General features: G+C 46.5%; 1 protein-coding gene across 3 annotated transcripts in view; it reads left to right on the top strand.

The window, feature by feature from the left end:
- The window catches only part of GATSL2 (GATS protein like 2), a 128,016-nt gene extending 109,766 nt beyond the window's left edge, over positions 1 to 18,250 (top strand). Inside the window, exons 3-9 of one of the 3 annotated variants that reach the window (XM_017824085.1) lie at positions 6,399 to 6,592; positions 7,371 to 7,503; positions 8,801 to 8,924; positions 9,471 to 9,581; positions 10,943 to 11,025; positions 13,543 to 13,637; positions 17,729 to 18,250. In XM_017824085.1, coding sequence (XP_017679574.1) covers positions 6,399 to 6,592; positions 7,371 to 7,503; positions 8,801 to 8,924; positions 9,471 to 9,581; positions 10,943 to 11,025; positions 13,543 to 13,637; positions 17,729 to 17,794 — 806 coding nt within the window. In that variant the 3' untranslated portion in view covers positions 17,795 to 18,250. Of the gene's footprint in view, positions 1 to 6,398; positions 6,593 to 7,370; positions 7,504 to 8,800; positions 8,925 to 9,470; positions 9,582 to 10,942; positions 11,026 to 13,542; positions 13,638 to 14,437; positions 15,165 to 17,728 lie in introns of those variants that run through there. The other 2 variants (XM_017824084.1, XM_017824086.1) reach the window with 2 other exon arrangements.
- The last annotated feature ends 3,150 nt before the right edge of the window (positions 18,251 to 21,400 follow it).

A 21,400-nucleotide genomic window follows, 5' to 3' on the forward strand; every position in this document is an offset into this window, starting at 1 on the left:
CTGTCCTTTTAATATAAACCAGAGTCTAGCTGCCATTTTTGCAGAGGGAAGCTATAAAAGGTGAAATAAGTACAATGTAAGGTTTTTAAAACCAGAAGGCTGGTCAAAAAATCCACAGCACTTTTTAATTTCCTTATTTTTTAGTATTTGGCTGAAAACACAAGTCTTGCAATGATGAATCATGTGAATAGTTGGTTCATTCAGAGTACGAGAACAAACCAGAGAGTAGCACATCACTCAGGGCATTCTGCTATGCAAAAATTTGTGTACTGAGTGAAGGTAAGTGCTTAGGAAATGATCCAAAATGCCACACCAAAGGAACAAACCGAGTGCCTTCATTTCTCTCCAAGCACTATGATAAATCCATCATTTATCTATAGTTTCACTTGAAAATATAGGTGTCCTGAAGTGGGTGTCTGATTGTCGTTAAGTTGGAATAGGCTCCACAGAAAACAGGGTATTTTTGTGGAGGAAGGGAGTAGGTCACTGGTTGGCAACACAGTGCACAGGACTCACCCAGCTATCAGTGTGGGTAGGTGAGATGCATTTCTTCTGCGGAGCTGTGCATCCCCCTTAACTATAACCTTTTTATGAGAAACGTGAACCCATTTAAATTAGATACAGAAGGGCAAAAAAGTTCTGGTGGTCCTGCCCTTTCTCAGAGCATTTTGCACATTTTCCAGTGTTCTGCTGGAGTGGGAGGTCTGTCTCCTGGTGCTTTGTCTCTTGCTATGCAGGGTGCGCGAGACTGCAGGGTTCCTAGGGTGGAAAATATAGGCAGAAAAAATGTTGTTTTCCCAGTGTTGTGCAGACCCACACTGTCGGGCTGACTCTTTGATCAGGACTGTAAAAGCAGAAGATTTTTTTCTTTTCTGCTTTCTGTGACCTCCTTGGCTGCTTGCAAAGACCCATGAGCTGGAATCTCATCATCTGCCCAACAACCTCCCAAAGGTATTTTAGGAGTGCCACATGGAGCACCAGCTCACAGTACTTACAGCATTGCATATAGTGCTCCAGTGGCAGCAATTCAGTCCTTATTTGGGTTTCAGCCAATGTTTGTTGTCCTCCTTGGAAATTGTATTGATTATTTTTGCTGCGGAGCCAATTATGGCTGCTATGATACTCGCCACCTCTCTTCCCAGGATGATGTGTGCCATGGAGGCTGCTCTACTTCAGCTAGGGCTGCCAAATGGGCCAGTGAGGCTCCAGACAGAGCCCTGACCTTTTAAATAACCCACGATATGAATAAGCAGTTACTCACTCCCTAAACCTTATTGGACATGTTGGTTGGGTTTGGTTTGCGCAGGGATTGGCATTTGTTTAATACCTGGGAGGTTTAATACTGGGAGGTGCAGTGTCCCACATGGCATCTGTCTGCTTGGTGGCACTGCAGATTGCATGCGGTGGGAAGAATTTTGGATGAGAGAAAACTGCTGTGCCAATGGAGAGCAGTCCCACGGGCTTTTGGAGCCCACCAGCAATTGGTACCCAGCGTTGCATTGCCAGGGAAAATTACCCTGGGCTATCAAATTGTTCACATCTTGCCAAGCCTGGTGGGGTTCCATGCCAACGACCATGGAATGATGGCTGGAGTCTAGGACCCTGCTCTGCCAGTGGTAGTTGTGATGTTAGGCAGAAAACAATGGTTGTGGAGCCTGCAAGCAGCTGACCTGCTTCTGGTGCCTGCTGTTGGCAGCAGCTCTGCAAAGCCTTACACAGCAAAACCACAAAAATCTTAAGGCTTCACCCCAGTGAAAGTTCAAAACAAACCCCCTGATTATAATAAAGCCTTTGAGAGGTCCTTCTCAGCTAGAGGTGAGATGTCCCCCATGATCAGAAGCGGGAGTGAGTGCACTCTGATGAACCAGTTGCCAGAGAATCTTGATAATCCAGCAGAGAGATTTCTGCCTGATGGGAGGACAGAGGATGTGGCAGTGCTGAAGCTGTGGCGTGTCCAGAGTTCTGCTCTCCCTTGGGCTCAGTGGTGGAGATGGTGGGTTGGTACTGAAACATGGACGATTCCTCGTTTTCCTCTATATTTATTACCTTGTTCTACCTCATTGAGTCTGTGTAAAAAGGTTCTTTGCCTAGATGGTGGTTGGGTGTTGGAACAGGCTCCCCAAGGCAGTGGTCACAGCACCAAGCCTGACAGAGTTCATGCGTCCGGATGATACTCTCAGGCACATAGTATGACTCTTGGGAATGGTCGTGTGCAGGACCAGGAGTTGCACTTGCTGATCCTTGCGGGTCCCTTCCAACTCAGCATATTCTGTGATTCTCTGTTAATGTTACAACTGGTGTTTTTGGCTCTCCTTGGGTTTACAGCATTTAACAGGATCCTGGGCAAAGCACTGTCCCACATGATTTATTTGATACTATTTAGATGAATTTGTTGATCCTCCAGCCTGAGTTTGTTTCCTTAAAATTTGGGCTGTATTTTTCCATCTGGTTGCCTAGTGGAGACAGTGTCCAAAATTGGTATTTCAATCACTTTGTATATATTTTTTGCAAAGTTAATTGAATTGTGAGAAACAGGTTACTTAAGCAAGTGCAGTGGCCCCTGTCACACTTCATAGGACCTGTTAAACACATAAACCCAAACGTGATCAACACTTCCCAATAATTACAGCTGCAATGGGCAAATCAGCCATCCTGCCCCCTGAGGAAGGGGTTGATGAAGTCTTTTTGGGGCAGCTCCTCCAGCGCAGCTGCTGCTGGACTGAAACATGATAATGCCTCTGTCCACCATGAAATACTACATCTTCCATCATATCCCTGACCCAAAATAGTATTTAAACTGGTATATGATGAACTGCAATCCAGGCCCATGTCACCTGAACAAAGCAGGAATATCATCTGCTCTGTTTATAGAGAGGGAAATAAGTTGTGTGATCTCTTCTCGCTGCCATTTAGGTGTCATTAATGAACTTGGGCACACCTGGGACATGCCCACTGGGGGTGGGACTGGTTGGTGAGCACAGGACCCTGAGGCAAGCAGAGTTCAGTGGCAGTTGTTTTGAGCCCTAGTTTCTCCGTGCCAGCTGATGCAGTAAGCTTGGCTTTGGGGGTGCTTCTCTGATGCAGAGGGCTGTCTGATCAGAAAATGGTTATTTTGCTGCAATAATTTGCTGCAAGCAACTTGCACTAGTCTCTCCAAGGTAACATCCTATTGATTAATGCACAAACTTACCCCCTCTCACCGTGTCTAGTTTTCATTCCATGTAAACTCTGATTACTCAGTAAAAAACATTGGCTTATGAAGCTAAACATCAAAATGCAGAAGCAGAACCCTCAGTATCTCCACTGTTTGGCAGTGTGTTTGCTCAGGGTTATTTTCGTGCCACACACAGTTGAGGTTATTGAAGAGAGTAAAATGAACAGTGTTTATTATTCAGTTCATTTTGGGTTTTCAGTGCTGTCATTGTCTCAGGGAAGTGGTGCCTGAGGATTCGGAGCAGGTGAGGTTAAGAATTTATTACACAGTGTTTGCAGCTGGGGCTGATGGGATTCCACCAGAAATTTGGAAACATGGGGGCCTTGCACTTCACACCAAATTTCATGAGTTTGTGGTGCGCTGTTGGGAGCTCGGTGAACTACCATCAGACCTTCGTGACGCAGTCATCATCACTTTGTATAAGAAGAAAGGTATCAGATCAGATTGCTCAAACTATCGTGGTATTACTCTGCTCTCCATTGCTGGCAAAATCCTGGCAAGAATACTCTTGAATAGACTAATACCCACTATAGCAGAAGGAATCCTACCTGAAAGTCAGTGTGGCTTCAGAGCCAACAGGAGCACCACAGACATGATATTTGTCCTCAGACAACTGCAAGAGAAGTGTAGGGAACAGAACAAAGGTCTCTATGTAACCTTTGTCGACCTCACCAAGGCTTTTGATACTGTGAGCAGAAAAGGTCTGTGGCAGATTTTGGAACGTTTAGGTTGTCCCCCCAAGTTCCTTAAGATGATCATCTCACTTCATGAGGATCAGCACGGCCAAGTCAGATATGACAACACTCTTTCTGAGCCCTTTTTAATTAAGAATGGAGTGAAACAAGGCTGCGTTCTCGCTCCTACCCTATTCACCGTCTTCTTTAGCATGATGCTCCAAAGGGCCTCAGTAGACCTCGATGATCAGGACGGTATCTACATACGTTACCGTACTGATGGAAGCCTATTCAATCTAAGGCGTCTGAAGGCCCACACCAAGACCTTAAACCATCTTGTCCGGGAGCTGCTCTATGCTGATGACGCCGCCCTTGTGGCCCACACAGAAGCTGCCCTGCAGCGTTTAACATCCTGCTTTGCAGATGCTGCTGAGCTCTTTGGACTGGAAGTCAGCTTAAAGAAGACTGAGGTCCTCCATCAACCTGCACCTCAGGAAGTCCCCCGTCATCCCCACATCACCATTGGCCAATCAGAGCTCAAATCAGTCCAACAGTTTAATTACCTAGGTAGCCTCATCTCCTCAGATGGTAAGATCGATGGAGAGATAGACAGCAGGTTAGCTAAGGCATATAGTGCTTTTGGAAAACTCCACAAAAGGGTATGGCGTAATAAACACTTGAAGAAAAGCACCAAGATCAGTGTTTACAAAGCCATAGTGTTGTCTACTCTCCTATATGGTTCCGAAACATGGGTCATCTACCGCCACCACCTGCGTCTCCTAGAACGCTTCCATCAACGCTGCCTCCGCTCAATCTTAAACATCCACTGGTCAGATTATGTGACCAACACATCTGTTCTTGAGCAAGCAGCTGTCACAAGTATTGAGGCCATGTTACTGAGAACACAGCTGTGATGGGCAGGACACGTCTCAAGGATGAAGGACCACCGCCTCCCTAAGATCCTGCTCTATGGTGAACTTGCCACTGGCTGCCGCATGAGAGGAGCCCCGAAGAAAAGATACAAGGACTCCCTGAAACAACATCTCAGCCTTGGCCATATTGATCAACACAACTGGTCTACTCTGGCCTCCAATCGGGAGGCCTGGAGACACACCATCTATAACGCAGCTGTCTCCTTCGAGAACACACGCAGGATCACTCTCGAGGAAAAAAGGCAGCGCAGAAAGAACCGTGTATTGCAGAATACACCATCTAAGGAGTCTTTCTGCTGCGCCTTTTGCAATCGGATATGTCTGTCACGTATTGGCCTCATAAGCCACCAACGTGCCTGTAGCAAATGTGGATAGAGCCTTCCCAAATCTTCGTTCGCGAAGCCTCGCCATGAAAAAACACAGTGTTTGAGGCTGTACAGAAACAGCTCCCAAAGGTCTCACTGAAGGAAAAGGAAAGGATACTGTATGGAGGAGCCAGGAGTGGGTGGACATGGAGACAAGTCTGCAGTGCCAGGGCACTGACTGCAGGAGCAGTGATGCTGGGGTTTATGCTTTTCAGACTTCTGGGCTGTATCTCTCCTCTGAGCTAAGTGTGTAGGTTTCCACTGGGACCTCTGCTGTGTCCTTACTGGCTGGATCTGCATCTGAGGTCAGGTTCCTTACACCAAGTAGATTTAACTGAGATTATGCATTTGTTAGTCTGGATCTGGATCTGAACTGTTTATTTCTATAATTTGCCAAACTAAAGTCCAGAGTCCAGAGGATCTTAGTGTATGCCTTCATTCCAGAGTCTGACTCTGGTTTTCTAGGCTGTTAATGCATTAAGGGTTCTTTAAAACAGTTAATAATTTGTATTAAGTGGTTTAGCTGCAGATTTTTAACTACTTAACCACAACAGACTAGAAGCAAATGGAATGGGGTTATTCTTAAAAAGGTTTCCGTTATCCTATGCTTACCTTGTAATCCCTCCATCTCTACAGAATCCGTTCATCTCTACAGAACTGTGTGGCTCTTCTGCTTTAGAGATGGAGGCAGCAGCCCACAGATGCATTGGGTGCCTGCTCTGCATCTGCAAAGTCTTGGATACCGCCAAGGCTGTTCTGTCAACCTTCATCTCAAGTCCAGGAGAACAAAATTTGGGTTTAGATTAGAGTGGGAAAATGGAAACAAAAGAGACAAGAAAAGCCTGAGTAAAGTGTTCAGAGAAATAGTGTGAGAGAAATTATTCAAGTTAAGTCGAAGACCTTAGGCTTCTTCCATATGGGAAGGTTACCAGGGCCAGACACAGCCATCCAGGTGAATTACTGAGTCTCTCTGTGTTGTCCTCAACAATCTGTATGAGTCCTGCCATGGAAGTTGATGCAATCACTGTGTGTAAAAACCAGCACAATACCATCCTGTGGAGTAGCATGGGGAAGCCCACGAGGTTGGCTGGATAAGGGGGCTCATCTCATTCCTTGCACTTAGGTCTGTGCTAACCACATACTGATAGATGATGGACCTGGTTCTCCCTGCCTGTAAAACAAACCTCTGTCCTCCCGTTCTGTCTCTTTGCAGAGCTTCCTTCCTCGGAACACTTGAGCGTGGCTGATGCGACATGGCTTGCCCTCAACGTGGTGTCTGGTGGAGGTGGCTTCTCCAGCTCCCAGCCCATTGGAGTGACCAAAATTGCCAAGTCAGTAATAGCACCTCTAGCTGACCAAAACATCTCAGTGTTTATGCTCTCCACCTATCAGACGGACTTCATCCTGGTAAGAGAATGTGAGAGGAAAAGGCAGAGTTACTGCCACTAGATGAGGGTTCAGTTAGGCATTTCTGGGAACAAGTTGTTTGGGAAGCAGCAGAAGTACCAAAGTCTGCTTTCCCCAGAGCTCTGTCCCTTGTAGTTAGGCTTTCTGACATCTCAGGAGCTTTTCCCATGGAATGAAGCATTTGTTGTCATGAGTTGTCTGGTGTCTAAGGAGAGTGCTGAGCCCACACTACAGTCTCGCCCTCAGTGGAGGTTCTGGCAGCATTTCCCACCATCACTCAGACATTGTTTTTCTGAAAGTTAGAGGAACACAGTGTCTGCTGTCAGGTTGGCTGGTGATGGCCAAGAGGCTCCAAAGTTGTTTTGGACAGACTGTTTTTCTGTCTCACACACACGTGTGTGTGTGTGTGCGTGCCCGCACACGGAGCCCAATCGTATTTCCTTAGGAAACAAGGCTGAAGAACAGGCGAGTACTGAGTTCTTGAAGGGATGCTGGAAAAGACATGAGACATCTTCCTCTTAGAAATCTCCACACTCTTTTCACAATCTTAAAAGAACTCTGAGGCTCACACTGGTATCACCAAGTGTGCTTCTCTAAGACACACGCAGATGGTAATTACTGTTGCACACCACAGATGGTAATTATCATTACACACCCGCTGGCTCAAGCAGGAGTCACATGTCCACTTCTCAGTGCCCTGAGAGCATGTGCCCTCCACTGCAGTATCTTGTCACTTCTGGAGCACACCATCACCAGATAATCCTGTTGTCACCTCCAGGTGCGTGAGCGAGACCTGCCCTTCGTGATGCACACGCTGGCTGCCGAGTTCACCATCCTCAGAGTAGTGAATGGGGAGACAGTGGCTGCTGATGACTTTGGGATAACAAATGGATTTGTCAAACCAAAAGTAGGTAAGGACCAGCACAGGCTCAGCTTGCCAGGGAGTTGGTCTCCATGACACATGGGCTGGAAGTCCTGCCTCCTAGCTTCCTCCAACATTTGGGGGAATGTTTATCCTGTTGTAAGGTAGTAATCTTACAAGGCTATCCCAGTACAACCAAGGATTTGAGTAGGTTCTTAACTTTCTGAGCAGTGCTGATGAGTTTTGCTGAATTTTGGCCTTTTAATGCTTGTTTCACATCTCTAGAGGAGACATGCCTTTTGTAGGACAGAAGGTTAAAGTACAGTTCATTGCAGTTGCAAAAATAACGTTGTCTGCAGCCCATATTTCCATACTTCAACATTCCAAATTAAAATGGCTTCTATAAAAGCTTGTTTAAGTATTGCAGTGATGCACAGAGAAGATTGTTGTTCAACTTTCACACTTCAGTGCCAATGAGGATCAAGGCCACAATGAGCTCAGGACTGTACAAAAGCTTAGTATGTTTGCAGTCTAAAGGAACAAGCATCAAGCCAAAGGGCACAATTAGGAAAAGGAACAACTTAAATATATATGTTTAGCTGGAGACCTCTGTGTAACTTTTTGCCCATAACCAAAATAAAAGCAGAGATCAGTTTTTATGAAGTGCCACTCAATTTTGTCACTCAGGAGCTATAAATCATCTGATTTAAGAAAATGAGCCTTAAACAAAAAATGCATTAAGGAAGGGCACAGTGAAACGTGTTGATTAGGCACAGGTATGTAGTTTACTGTGTTGCTCTATTTACTAGTTGGTTGCCTAAATACTGGCTGCTTCTCAACCGCTGGCTGCAATGTGTTTGCCAAACTACTGTGTGGAAGCCGGTTTTTAATTTTTCTAGATATTATCATCCCCAGAAATGAGGAAAAAGAGGATGGACTGCCAACAACCACAGCTGGAGAAATGCCTTCCATAGCCCTGCCTTTTAAATGGTGGAAGCCTGAATTTTTTTCCACTTTTCAGTTTGTCTTGGCACCTCCTTTAGGTTGTCCCTCAACTCATGTGGCTACACCTGATGGTGTGAAAGCCCTTAGGAGTAGAGAGCTGGGCTGGGTACTCAGGGTGATACCACCCTATACCCCAGGGAGAGCACCACAACAGCAGGTTGTGCACAAGTCCCTCAGTCCCTGTCTGAGAGCCAACATGTCTTCAGCTATGAAGAACTGCCTTACAAATACCTTGAGCTTTCTCTGCGGCTGCTGCCAGTGCATGGATAATACGGCTGCTGGGACAGGAACTTTCTGCAGATGTGGCTTCACAGTTGTATGTGTCCATGTGTCTCTTTCAGTTCAGAGGTCTGTCATTCATCCCCTTTCCAGTCCGAGTAATATGTTCTGCGTCACCAGCCTGGATCCAGATACCCTTCCTACTGTTGCTACACTCCTAATGGATGTCATGTTTTACTCCAATGGGTAGGTCATGCAGGGAAGTGTGCTTCCAGGAGAGGTGTGCCTGGCATCTGGAAGCACAGAATCCCATTGCTCCTCTGGGATGCTCAGGGATCTGCTGTGGCCTTGTGCTGCTCCAGTGCTCTGCACTGGGGGAGGAAGGTTTCACAGACTCAGGAGGGTTGTCCTGATAGGTGGAAGCCCAATGGGCTTGAGGGTGCCCAAAGACATCCGCTGGTTTTGGAAAGCTCGAGACTTTCAGAGTGAAGTTAAGAGCAGCCATGTGATCAGTGTGCTGCATATCTGTACAGCTGGCTGGGCTGCTGCCCTTTGGTGCCTGTGGCTCCTGGCCCACAGCCTCCTCCGAGGGGACCTTGGGGCAAGGATGGGAGAGGTTTGTCAGATGTGGAGATTGCCTTTTTCCCCCCTGCAAAATAAAAAAATTAAAAGCAGTATACAGTGACAGGACTCTGTGTCACTTCCCTAAGTCAGTGTATGAACATTTCTGGTTTCACAACCTTCCTGTGTTCTTCTAGCCATAGTTAATGTTCTTCTCTTCTGTTTCTTCAGAGTAAAAGACTCAGTGGTGGGCAACGAAGACTCGGGACATATTCGCTTTTTCTCCTTTTCTCTCATCGAGGGTTATATCTCCTTGGTCATGGATGTGCAGACACAGCAGAGGTGAGCATTAGGGTAACCTGGACCTCAAAAAAAGCACCTGGGACGTTTTCAAAGGAGCAGGAAGCATCTTAGACTCCTTCACTTTAATTATTGGGACCTTCATTGCATCAGTGTCATGGGTCTGTACATCCTGTCACTTTCCAGAGTGAAATCTGGCATGTGAGTTCCAGTGTCTGAATTTTGGGCTTGTCTGTCCAAGCCCTCAGTGAAATCACAAGTCAGTGTGATGTAGGGTTATCTCACTTTCAGAAGAGAAACACTGGAGTGAAGTGATTTTGGCATTTTTATTCTATTGTTCATTAGCTGTGCTTTTAAAAGCAAAACCCAAAAAGAAAATCTGGTGTAGCTGTTTGAAGTTTTACTGCTGAAGGCCAAAATCAGGATGGGGATGTCAGTGATGCTGTCTTCCTGCTTTTCTTTTACACATGACTGGTCTTGGTTCGAAATTTTGTTATGATGATTATGTCATGAGTTATCCCTTTGCAGTGGGAGCCCATGACTCATTTGTCTGATAAGGAGGAAGTCAGCTGGGGAGCAAATATCAACCTCTGTGTGTGTTTGTGCTTCTGCAGCTGCACAGCACAGAAGGCTCTGAGGTCTGGAGGCTGGAGAGGATGCTGTACTGAGACTCAATGCTTAGATCTGCTTTTATAACACAGAGTAGTGTTTGGGTTTGATTCTTGGGGGCAAGTCTCCTGCCCCGGGGACTTGTTTTTCAAACTGTTAATTGCCCTCTTGAAAGTTTCTTTGACCTTAGTAGAGTAAACCTTTGTCTTCCTTCAAGACTGGCCAGAGGGCTGGAGCTTCAGCCTGGGGCGTGGAAAACCTGGGAGGCCAATTCTTCTCCATCACAGGCTGCCTGACTGATGTTGGGCAAGTCTCTTACACACTGGTCTCCTTTCTCCTGCTAAGAAATAAGGATCTCTGCAGAGATACCAGGGACCTCCTGGGGGTAGTATGGAAAAAAGCACTGATGGTGCTCAAACACAAGAACAGTGGTCAACATTTACATTCCTGAGAGCAGGTATAGAAATACATTCCATCCCTAGGTGTGTCCAAATGCAACTCAAATGAAACCTTCACGGTCTCAATGTTTGTAAAGCTGGGGCACAGCCTGTTTCTTAGAAATCTTTTCCTGTGCCTCTGTCGAAGCAGATGCTGATTTACCATAGGACACTTGGAGGGGCTGGCAGGTGCATTTGCCCCACTTGCCCTGAGTTTTCCCAGTTTACCCAAGCTGCTGCCCTGCTATTGTTGACTTCAAATGTTGCAGAAATGCAGGAAGAGCAGATCCCCGCAGGCAGAATCTGACACACTGCTGTGTTTTAATTGCCATGTTTGGTGTTCCTTTGCTTTTACAGATTTCCTAATAATTTGTTGTTTACAAGTGCTTCTGGCGAACTATGGAAGATGGTGCGGATTGGTGGGCAGCCTCTTGGCTTCGGTAGGTGACATTTGGGGGATCAGTTGGTGTGCAGGCAGTCAGTCGCCTCAGGGCCTTCAAGGAGTATGGAAAAATCCATCTGAGGCTGAGGGTTTTTGAGAGTCAGCAGCTTAACATGACTTTGTGAGCTGAGATTTTCAAACAGGAGGAGTCCGACTCCTACCTATTAAGTCAGACTTCTAAATATACTCCTGAAAGTGCTACATGCTTGACAGCTCCAGCTAAATTGCATTCGTCTGCTGGACTTTGGAGGTGGCTACCGCTGGGGCTCTGATTAAAGAGAAAAACTGGACAAAAGGTGGCATGGAAACGCATTGTAGATTACTGGAATGAGTGGTCCAAAGGCACTGTTGTGCTCCAGTGCAGAGATCACAGAATCCTAGAATCAGCAGGGTTGGAAAAGACCTCTGAGATCATCAGGTCTAACCCTTGATCCAACACTGCTGTGGTTACTAGACCATGGCACTGATGCCACATCCAGTCTCATCTTAAAAACCTCCAGGGACAGAGAATGCACCACTTCCCTGGGCAGCCCATTCCAATGCCTGATTGCCCTCTCTGTAAAGAATTTCTTCCTAATATCCAACTTAAACCTCCCCTGCCAGAGCCTAAGACCATGCCCTCTTGTCTTACTGATAGCTGTCTGGGAGAAGAGACCAACCCCCACCTGGCTACACCCTCCTGTCAAGTAGTTGTAGAGAGTGATGAGGTCTCCCCTGAGCCTCCTTTTTTCCAGGCTAAACAACCCCAGCTCCCTCAGCCTCTCCTAAAAGGACCTGTGTTCAAGTCCCTTCACCAGCCTTGTTGCTCTTCTCTGGACCTGCTCCAACATCTCGACATCCTTCCTGAACTGAGGGGCCCAGATCAGGTTATTCTCTGACTTTGGTAGATTTAGTATAGATTTATAGCTGTCCAAGTGGGAGTCCTGTTCTCAGATGTTTCACATTCAGTGCTGCATGTTTTCTCTATTCAAAAAAATATTGGTCTGAAGTAACACAGAGCAAGTGCTTCATGCCTGGAGGCATGTTCTTATTGCTGTGTCCCCTGCAATTTTAAGGGTCTGATCTGAATATTGCAACAAAGGCCTGATCTTCAGGAAACATGGGGGCTCCTTCCCGTGGGCTACAAAGTACAAACTTCAAGAACATTTCTGAAAAATGTTTGGCCAATTTTTATATTTAATTGCAACTTCTACACCAGACAAACAAAAGTAGCAGGAAGGAAATTTTCATGTACTTTCTCTTTTAGCATCTTAGAGGCAAAATATGTAGATATGTCACTGATGGCACATCAGGACACTGACCAGGCCCCTACATATGTGATGTTTAAATATGTTAACTTAAAATCAAGTTGAAATGTTGAATTTGGATCTGTGAAACTCAAGATTTCATCTGAAAACAGTGTACTGTTTTATCTGCAACGAACAAGACAGATGAACAATTTAAATTCCATTTAAAGCCCAGAAAGCCAACCGAATAGCCCGAACAGCCAACCAGATCTTGGGCTGCATCCAAAGGAGCAGGGCCAGCAGGTCGAAAGGTGGTGATTCTCCCGCTCTACTCTGCTCTTGTAAGACCCCACCTGAAGCACTGTGTACAGATCTTGTGTGGACATGGAACTGTTGGAGCAAGTCCAGAGGAGGCCACAAAGTTGATAAGGGAACTGAAGCACCTCTCCTATGAAGACAGGCTGAGAAAGCTGGGGCTGTTGAGCCTGGAGAACAGAAGATTGTGTGGAGACTTCACATCAACCTTCCAGTATCTGAAGGGACCTACGGGGAAGCCAGGGAGAGACCCTTCATCAGAACTGCAGTGACAGGACAAGGATTAATGGGTTCAAACTGAAAGAGGGGAAATTTAGGTTAGATATTAGGGAGAACTTTGTGAGGGTGGTGAGACACTGGCACAAGTTGCCCAGGGGGGTTGCAGATGCCCCAACCCTGGCAATGTTCAAAGTCAGGTTGGATAAGGCCTTGAGCATCCTGGGCTAGTGGGAGATGTCCCTGCCCGTGACAGAGGGGTTGGGACTAGATGATCCTTAAGGTCCATTCCAACCCATTAATGTTCTGTGATGAGATTTGCATGAAATCCTGTCTCAGGGGCTGTGGTGGGCTGCAGCCTAGGAACCATCTCTCCAAGGTGACGGGTGGGTCAGCATCTCCTCTTTCAAAGGTGCAGGGCAAAGTGTTTGATAGCAGAGAAAAATGGAGGTAAAGGGCATATGAGGCTGGTTGTGGTGCTTCCTTCTGAACATCATTCAGTGCCTTTCTTTGGACCTCTGAAAATCGTTTCAATTCTAATGTTTTGTGCCTTTAGAGATCTGCTCTGTAGCAAAAAGAAATAAAATTAAATGTGCAAAAAAAAGCCTGATTCTGTGAGAAAGAACATATTTCATTGCAGAGATTCCTTCTGGTTGGAGTTTGTAAAGACAAACTACTCCCTGTGTAGCCGTGGAGTTGGTGAGTCCCGGGAGTTCTGCAAGCCCCTCCAAACGATTGATTTTTTTGTCTCCCCACAGATGAATGTGGAATTGTTGCTCAGATTTCTGAGCCTTTGGCCGCAGCCGACATCCCAGCCTACTACATCAGTACTTTTAAGTTTGATCACGCATTGGTGAGTATGAAGACAGCTTTTTTGCAATAGGACAGATCTTTTCCCTGGGAGAAAACTCATGATGAAAATGTCATTTCCATCTGGATAGCTTGTTGGAGTGCCTTTGCTTTGATATAGCCCAGCAGACACCTCTCTCCAGCCTCCTCCTGGCTGTCACTGCCCTGTGTCAGAGGCTCCTGAACCAAGCCCAGCCCTACCCAAAGGCAAAGCTGTGTTAGTGAGTGTTGTTCTGGAAAAAGGCTGCTTCCAGTCCTTAAAGACCTGCAGCAATGGAGACATCACAGCCTCCCCGAGCAGTCTTGTTAGCTGCATCCCTGTCTTTTATTAGAAAGAGCCACAAACCCTCTCCCGTTTTGCTGCAGACATAGTTGCAGGCTCCAGACTCTCGGGATGGTGCTGTGATGACCCACCTTAAGGGGAAGGTGCTTCTTTAGGTGCTTCCTTCCACTTAAGGGTGGGCCATCCCAGGTGCCTTTGTGTGTGGGGAGCATTTTGGAGAGTCTCCCAATAGCAGACCCCTGCCTTCATCTCTTGGTGCCTGCATGGCCCTAACCTTTGTGTTTCAAAACCCATCTATTAGCTCTGCTGCCCCTGCATCTTCCTCCTCATGGTGCAGACCTTTGATAAACGAGCAATAATTGCCAGCACAGCAAGGGAAGGCAATTTTAAAGCAAATAAGTTTGTTGCCATGTTCCTTCTCCTGAGTGCCCATAAGCAGTTACAGCACAATCATCAACATGAGGGTCTTGCCATCCTTTTACAGAGTTCTCTTTTATACTGATGGATATTTTACTTTTTAGGCCTACCTTTGCTCTTCCTTTGGCTTTATAGGACACCCTCAAAAATGAGGAATTTCCCTGGAAAGGGAAAATTGCTGTGCCTGTACTCAGAAGCAGAATGGCATTTGTCTTGGAGCCCATTTCCCTGGTCCTGAGGAAGGGAGTCAGTAACCCATGTGCTAACAAGGCTGCAAAACTCAGCTGCGTTATGCTATTCAATTGTGGTGGTTTTTTTAAATGTGCCCTCTATTGCATTATACTTCTCCTTTCATCACTGCAAATTCATTGCTCAGGCCCTACCTTTGACCTGTGAAAGCTCCAGTGAGTTCAAAGCAGGTTTTGGGGGGCTCGGGAGAGCTTTAATTTCACAATTGGTATGAACCATTAGCAGATGATAGGTCATGTGTGTAAAGAGTAAAAGTAAATATTATTTCAGATAGCAAAGGTCAAAGTGTTGTATGTGTTTGTCTTATTTTCTTGAATTTTAACTGTGCTGATAAGATAAGCTAATAAAACACCATTTAAAAATCAATACTGTTAGCTTTTCCTCACATTCTTGCCATTGTGTGGCCCCAAGTGACCACTTTCTGGGCAGAGCATAAGGTGCAGAGTGCTTCTAGGTGTCAAGCCATATTTGGAGAGCTCAGCGCTGTCAGTTAAAAGAGGTATTTAACCGAAAACTTGTGCCATACAATTGTGATGACTCTGCAGGCAGCTCCACCCTGTTGGAGTGCTTCATCCTGATGCCTCCACCCCCACAGGAGGGGCCTGACCTGCCTTCCATCAGCTGGCAGGGCATTGAGGCCATGCACTGAGGTCTGCAGATCTTCCTTACTCAAAGCAGTATTTTAGTGTTTTTCCTTGCTACTTGACGTTTTCTTTATATATGGTTTTAAAAGCCTTTTCACCTGGACAGTGCTTTTCTAGCTGTCAAACCCCTCCATCCTTTGGAAGGTGCATTTCAAGCCCTCCTTTGCCTGACTTTGCTCTGGGCACACTGGCCAGGTTTAATGCTTTTTCGTTCTAAGGTGGTCGTGTTGGCCAAGACCCTGACCTAGATTTTGTCATATTTTCCCTAACTTTGCTAGCCAGATACCATGACTTCTAGTGACATTTCTCAAGCTCTAAGTGCATCTTGAACCCTTTCTCTAAATCCTCTCTGTCTTTATTTAAGGTACTGACCTGTTGTCAACAATTTGGAGTACTTTATAAAAGTTTGCTGTTCCTTTTGATCTGTTGGGTTTTTTTCTACTGTGCATCTTAAGGTGGTTTTTGTCACTGGGGTGTTAATACTGAGGTCTTCCTGCAATGCTGTCACTGTAGATGTTTGCCCTGGAAATCAGGACTTGTGCTTGAGAGGAAATAGAGACAGTGTTGGAGAAGGGAACCTCCAGGCCTCTGGCCTGTCCCCTGCGTGATTAAAGGGCTGGTGAGAGCCACGGTTTCCAGCTCCCTCTAGAGAGAGCAAGGGATAAGAGTCCTCTTTCCAGGTGCTCTGCTCTTGGCTGCCTCATGCTCACAGATGTCTTGCTCTCCTTCACCAGCATTTTCTTTCTGAAGAGGCTGAAACTGTGTCTGGGATGTAGATTGGAGCTTTACTTCTCCCTTCATGTTTGGTGCTTTGGTCTGTGCACTGCCTGAGAAGTGAACACAGTGCACCAGCTGCCCTGGGACAGGGATCATTTCTAAGGGGCAGGGAGGGGTAGAACTCCTCCTCTGTTGGTAAAAATAGGATGGGTCCTGCAAAGCAAAACCATTTGCGTGTCTGTCCTGGAGAAAATCCGGCCCAAACATTTGTGGGGTGATTGATACCATTTCCATGCCCTTAAGCGAGTCAGGCATTTTTCAGGGAGTAAAGGACCAGCCCAGTGTGTTTCAGGGAGGAGGTGGGTCTGTGCAGGTCAAAGTCAGTTGGCCAGAACTGGCCAGTGCTGCTTTCTCCTGCTTCTGTCCAGTGCTAACAGAGCATATGGAGAGACCTGTACTGCTGAGCATCGCTGGGGCTGATGAGGAGAGTGTGGTTTAAAAAACTGACTCCTATGCCTTTTCTCATTATCTTTTGGAGAGGCAAGGAGTCAAACAGCTTCTTCCACTGCAGTGTTCAGTGTACTGGGAAAAATGATGGAAGGGGAGGTAATGGAAAGTCCTGTTCCCAGTGGTGGAGGTATGCTGGGGTTTTCTTCCTAACCCAGAACAGTTCTCTGTGTGCTTGTTTTAAGATTATTTTCTTCCTTTCCAAGCTGACTTTTGTTCACACATCATCAGAGATTCCATCTTCCCATTGGAAAATTGAACATTTTTCTTGTTATTTCTCATGGGTTTTTTCCTCAGTTTTGTTAGAAGCCTTGCAGAAAGTCACAGTCCAGTTGTATTCTGACTGTCTGAGCTCTGGAAATTGTCAGTGAATCCAGTTATTGTGCTCTGGGCCTCCTCCTCTCGCAGAGGAGACAGTCCTTCTTTAACTTACTTAACGTGAATTATTTTGGCTTCTTGCAGCAGCTCGCAGACAGTTCGTTTTTTCCCTCAGTCCTCTTTCCACTTTCCAAGAGCTGCCTGTTCCCTGAGCAGTCTTGGAGTTTATGTAATGGTCAGATACCCCTTTTCTGTCTGATGTAACTTCACTTGCGATGTTCTTTTCTACTGATGACAGTTGCTCGAGAGCTTTTGCATCTTCTGTTACAAGAGATTTTTCTTGCAGTAAGTGTGAAAAGATACCCACTAATAATTTTGTATATGAACTTCTATGGTTAGGTCTCCTCACAAGACTGGATAAGAAAGTGTAGATGCTACACCGCACCATCTGGGAACCCCACCACAAGCAGACTGGTGGTTCTCTTCTTTGTTTGATGGGTGTGTTCTCCTGTCACCCAGCATGGTCTTCCCAGCTTATGGGTCCCAAACCTGTAGGATACCCCTGAACGCCCCATGGAGCCCCTAGGCAGCCCCATAAATCAGTCAGCACAGGCACCTTGCATGAGCAAGCTCCTGGTGTACAAGGCCTTCACCAACAAAAGGAAGGGAAAGGAGGGGAGAGGAAGAGGGGAGAGAAAGAGAAACCCCCAAATAGTTGCCCCGCCACGAGCACCCACCATATGACAGCAAACCAGCCAGCTTTCACTTAGCAAGGGGATAACTTAACTCCAGGGATACCATGGGTTAACAAGTGTGTCCTTGCATGTGGAGTCCTTTCTCAGTGGAGTTCAAGTGTCCAACAGCAAAGTACCTGCCTCCTGGGGACTTTGTCTCCTGCCTCTCTTTTCCTTGTCATCCATTTTGCTGGAGGTCATGACCTTTCTTTTTGTTTTCTTGCAGGTACCTGAAGAAAATATAAATGGTGTGGTCAATGCACTCCAAGTCAGTCAAGCTGAAAAGCATTAGAAATGTTCTGAGCTGGTTCCAGATGCTTTTTATTATTATAATAATTATTATTATTATTATAATTATTATTATTATTATTCTTTTTTCTGACAGTATTTCTTGAAAAATCTGATTACAGAGAGTGACATGAAAAGAGACTGTGGAAAGCTGAGCAGAAACAGCTCCAATAAGCCTTTGTTTTAATTATTATTATTATTATTATTATTTTATTAAATTTATGAATGAGGGGAAGGAGGAAAGGGAGTTCAGGTGGTTTCCTGATGTTCAGCTCCAAGGTGAAGTGTACCCTGCCTGTGTTCTCAGTGTAGAAGGAGCTGCCCGGGGTCTCTGTCTCTCCCCATGGGTGCACTAGCGGAAAGCAGCAGGGTAGGCCGAGAGCAGATGGACGGGCTGCTGGCTCAGAGAGCCCTGAAAACCAGAAACAAAATGAAATGTGGAATTAAACAGAAAAGATGTCACATAGTGCTGGCTTGTCTCCTCACATCAGACTTTCTGAGGACTGTCCATCACTACCTGTGTTGAGGTAGGATGGGAATTGGTTTCTGTTTCCCCTAACAGAACTCTTTGGTGTTGGAAAAGGGGAAAATATCCAGTTGTTTGACTTTTTCTCTTTTCCCTTCTCCCTGCAGTCAAAGCCTGGCTGCTCTGAGAAAGCCTGGATGTTCTGGCCAGTTTCTGGCAGGTGGTGTCACCCAGACTTCTGTCTGCATTGAAGCTTGGCTGATTTTGCCCAGTTTCTCCCAGTCACCCTCTTCACTGCTCCCAGCATCCTCCTGCTGAGAGGATGTCTCCTGTCTCCTGCTCCCAGACAGCTACTGTCCCCTTGCCCCATATTGGAGCCATCCCTCAGCCCTTGTCCCCCAGGGCCAGCAGGAGGAGGGAGGTGTCTTTTCTCCTGTCCCCTCAGGCTTTTCCCTATCCACTCTGTACATGGGGACAAGAGGATTGCCTGGGCTCCCTGGAGATCTGCTCTTGCACATTACAGGCCACCTTGGCCAAGAGCCACAGCAGGCTGTACCCACCACAGCCAGAAAGGTGCCTGAGCCCTGTGGGGACCCTCCTGTAAGTTTTTCATCATCTCCTTCATCTCCCAGGTGGAAATCGCTGCTGGCTGGGGTCTTGATCCATGGGTTCAGTGTGCAGCCCTTTGAAAGTAGAATGGTGCTGAAAATGCCTAAAGTCTGAGGTGTTTCCATCTGGTCCTGTCACAGGAAGGTGATGGGGGCTTTTCCTGCTCCGGGGCAGCAGGAGTGTGTTTGTACCACAGGAGCTGCCCATCAAGGCCTGTAGTGCCACCTGGCTCCGAGTTGTGCCCGCGGCTGCTCCCAGCACCATGGAGGACAGTGAGGACCAGTGCCAGGAGAGCAAATGTTGCTCAAGAGATGGATGCCAACAGTCTGCCCCGTGTGTGACCATGCAGCAAGGAGTGGTGAAAGGAGAAACCGTCTGCAGAGGACCCTTCTTTTGTGGTTAGCAGCCCCAGTATATCTTGCATTTCTCAACTTCTTCCACTCCAGTCTTGACATAAAGAAATTGCAGATCTTGCCTTTTTCCAGAGGGTCTTCCAGCCATGCTTCAGAGACAGCCTCTTGCAGGATTTTCCTGAGGCTGTGTGAGCCAGGATTTTGCGTTAATCTGGAGGTAGTAAGTGAGCACCTGAGATGGTGCCATGGACATGGCTTTTACTGTTGTGTAGGACATGGGCTTACAGCTTGCTGTTTAGTTCTCCATTCACAGTGCTGGAGGCCTGAACTTAACAGTTATGGTTTCTGATGCTGCTGGACCCAGACAGTTTTGAATCTGATTTTTCATCAGTGGGATGTTGTGTGGCAGCTAGACAAGGAATCAGAGTATCCGTGGAAAAAACTGTGAATCACTCTCCTTGGTTGGCCCTACCTGAGCTAAAGCATCCCTGCTGAGAAACATGGAGGCACATGTTCAGTGCTTTACCAAACAGGGTGCTTTGCTGTTCTTTTACATGGGTTTTCAGAATTGCCCCATGATAAGTTATATTCACTCCAGATTTCTAGAGTAAAGGTTGATCCCAGATGTGGCACTGTGCCTCTCTGGATGTTTGCTTGGAAAGATGCTTAAGTCTCCTGCCACAAGGACGCAGGCACAGGTGGTGCAGTGCAGTGTTTAAAGCCCTTGGGGGGGTTGCTGTGACTGCCCAGCATCCTGGGCACAGAGCTGGGCTGGGGCAGGTGGCAAGGCAGGTGACAGCTTTCCATCACATACATTGTCAGAAGGTTCCTCCTTGGGATGGCAAATTGGGGAGGAGATGGGACTTTTTTTTTTTTAATTGATGTACAGCTGTTGAGTTGCCAGTCAGGCTTTCTGGTCATCTGAGTTGAGCCCGAGTTTTTCCTGTGTGCATGAATGGTGCCACCATCATAGGATCACTGGGATGGAGTCATTTTTTTGCTCTGGGGTTTCGGCAACCTTTGGAAAGTGCCAGTTTCATCATCAGAGCCCTGTGCAATGCTCTGCATATGCCAGTGCTGCTTCCAAAGGACCGTGATGTGGATGGGGAGGAATTACTTGAAACAAGCAACAACTTTACTGAGCCTTAAGTGAAAGCAAAAAAAATTGGTTTTAATTTTCTTTTTCTAACATTGCACTCAGGCACTTAGAGGCTGATCTTTTTAATTCGAATTTTTCACTTTTTTTCCCAGGGATGCCAGCCTTAAATTTGTGAAATCTGTAGAAGTCTTTGTGGTGTTTCGAACCTTCCCAAAACAGATAGATGTCCCAACATGGGAAAGTTGGCCTGAAAAATTCACAGGGTATAAAATGCCATTGAGGGACTCTCTGACTCCACCATCTTCTGGCACCATCCTTGGCTTCACCTTTTATTTCCTTTTCTTGTTTTTCCTGACAATCCAAGAAGATTGTTTTAGACAACTTGGGGTGGTTGATGCTTTCCCTTTATTGTTCCCTGCATATTTTTGCTGGTGGGAACTGAGATACTCCAGATGTGGTCAAAATTAGTGGAACCTTGTCCCTGTGCCCTGGGAAGGGCAGGCCAGCCTGTAGTCAGGGTTGATGCAAGCTTGCACAGCACTGGATAAGACAGGAAGGGGTCTGTAGGGGCTTTATTAAAAAATTTCATAGTAATAATACCACTACAGTAATAACACCACAGTGTTCAGTGAGCCCAAAATAGGCAGTCTTAAAGCTGCTCCACAGCTCCCACTCTCCTGGCACACAGTCTTTGGGGTGAGGAAAAGTGGAAGTCTTTTCCTTTTTTTAAAATGCCTTATGATAATAAGTCTGAGCATCCCTGGGATCGTGCTGTTCAACGCTGTGGATAAAGGAGGAAGGTCTCAGTTGGGACACCCTTCATCTGGATGCCTGCATTACCTGTCAGCCCCCCACGCTGTCCCCCAGCATCTCTGCTCAGCTCTCTGCAGAGTTCTACCTCTCTATGGCTGCTGCTGCTGATCACCTCAATGCCACGGGACCCTCCCTATGCCCTCTCTCCTCTCGTTTCACAAAAATTCACCAAACAGCAAAATGCAAAAGTTTTTCCAGCCCTGCAGGGAGAGGTGGGCAAGGGGGGGGAAGCATAGCCTTCCCACACACTCTGTCTTTCTCCAAGGCCTT

This window comes from Lepidothrix coronata, unplaced genomic scaffold (genome assembly GCF_001604755.1).
Source record: "Lepidothrix coronata isolate B3197 unplaced genomic scaffold, Lepidothrix_coronata-1.0 Scaffold108, whole genome shotgun sequence".
In the NCBI taxonomy this organism is placed as follows: Eukaryota; Metazoa; Chordata; class Aves; order Passeriformes; family Pipridae; genus Lepidothrix; species Lepidothrix coronata.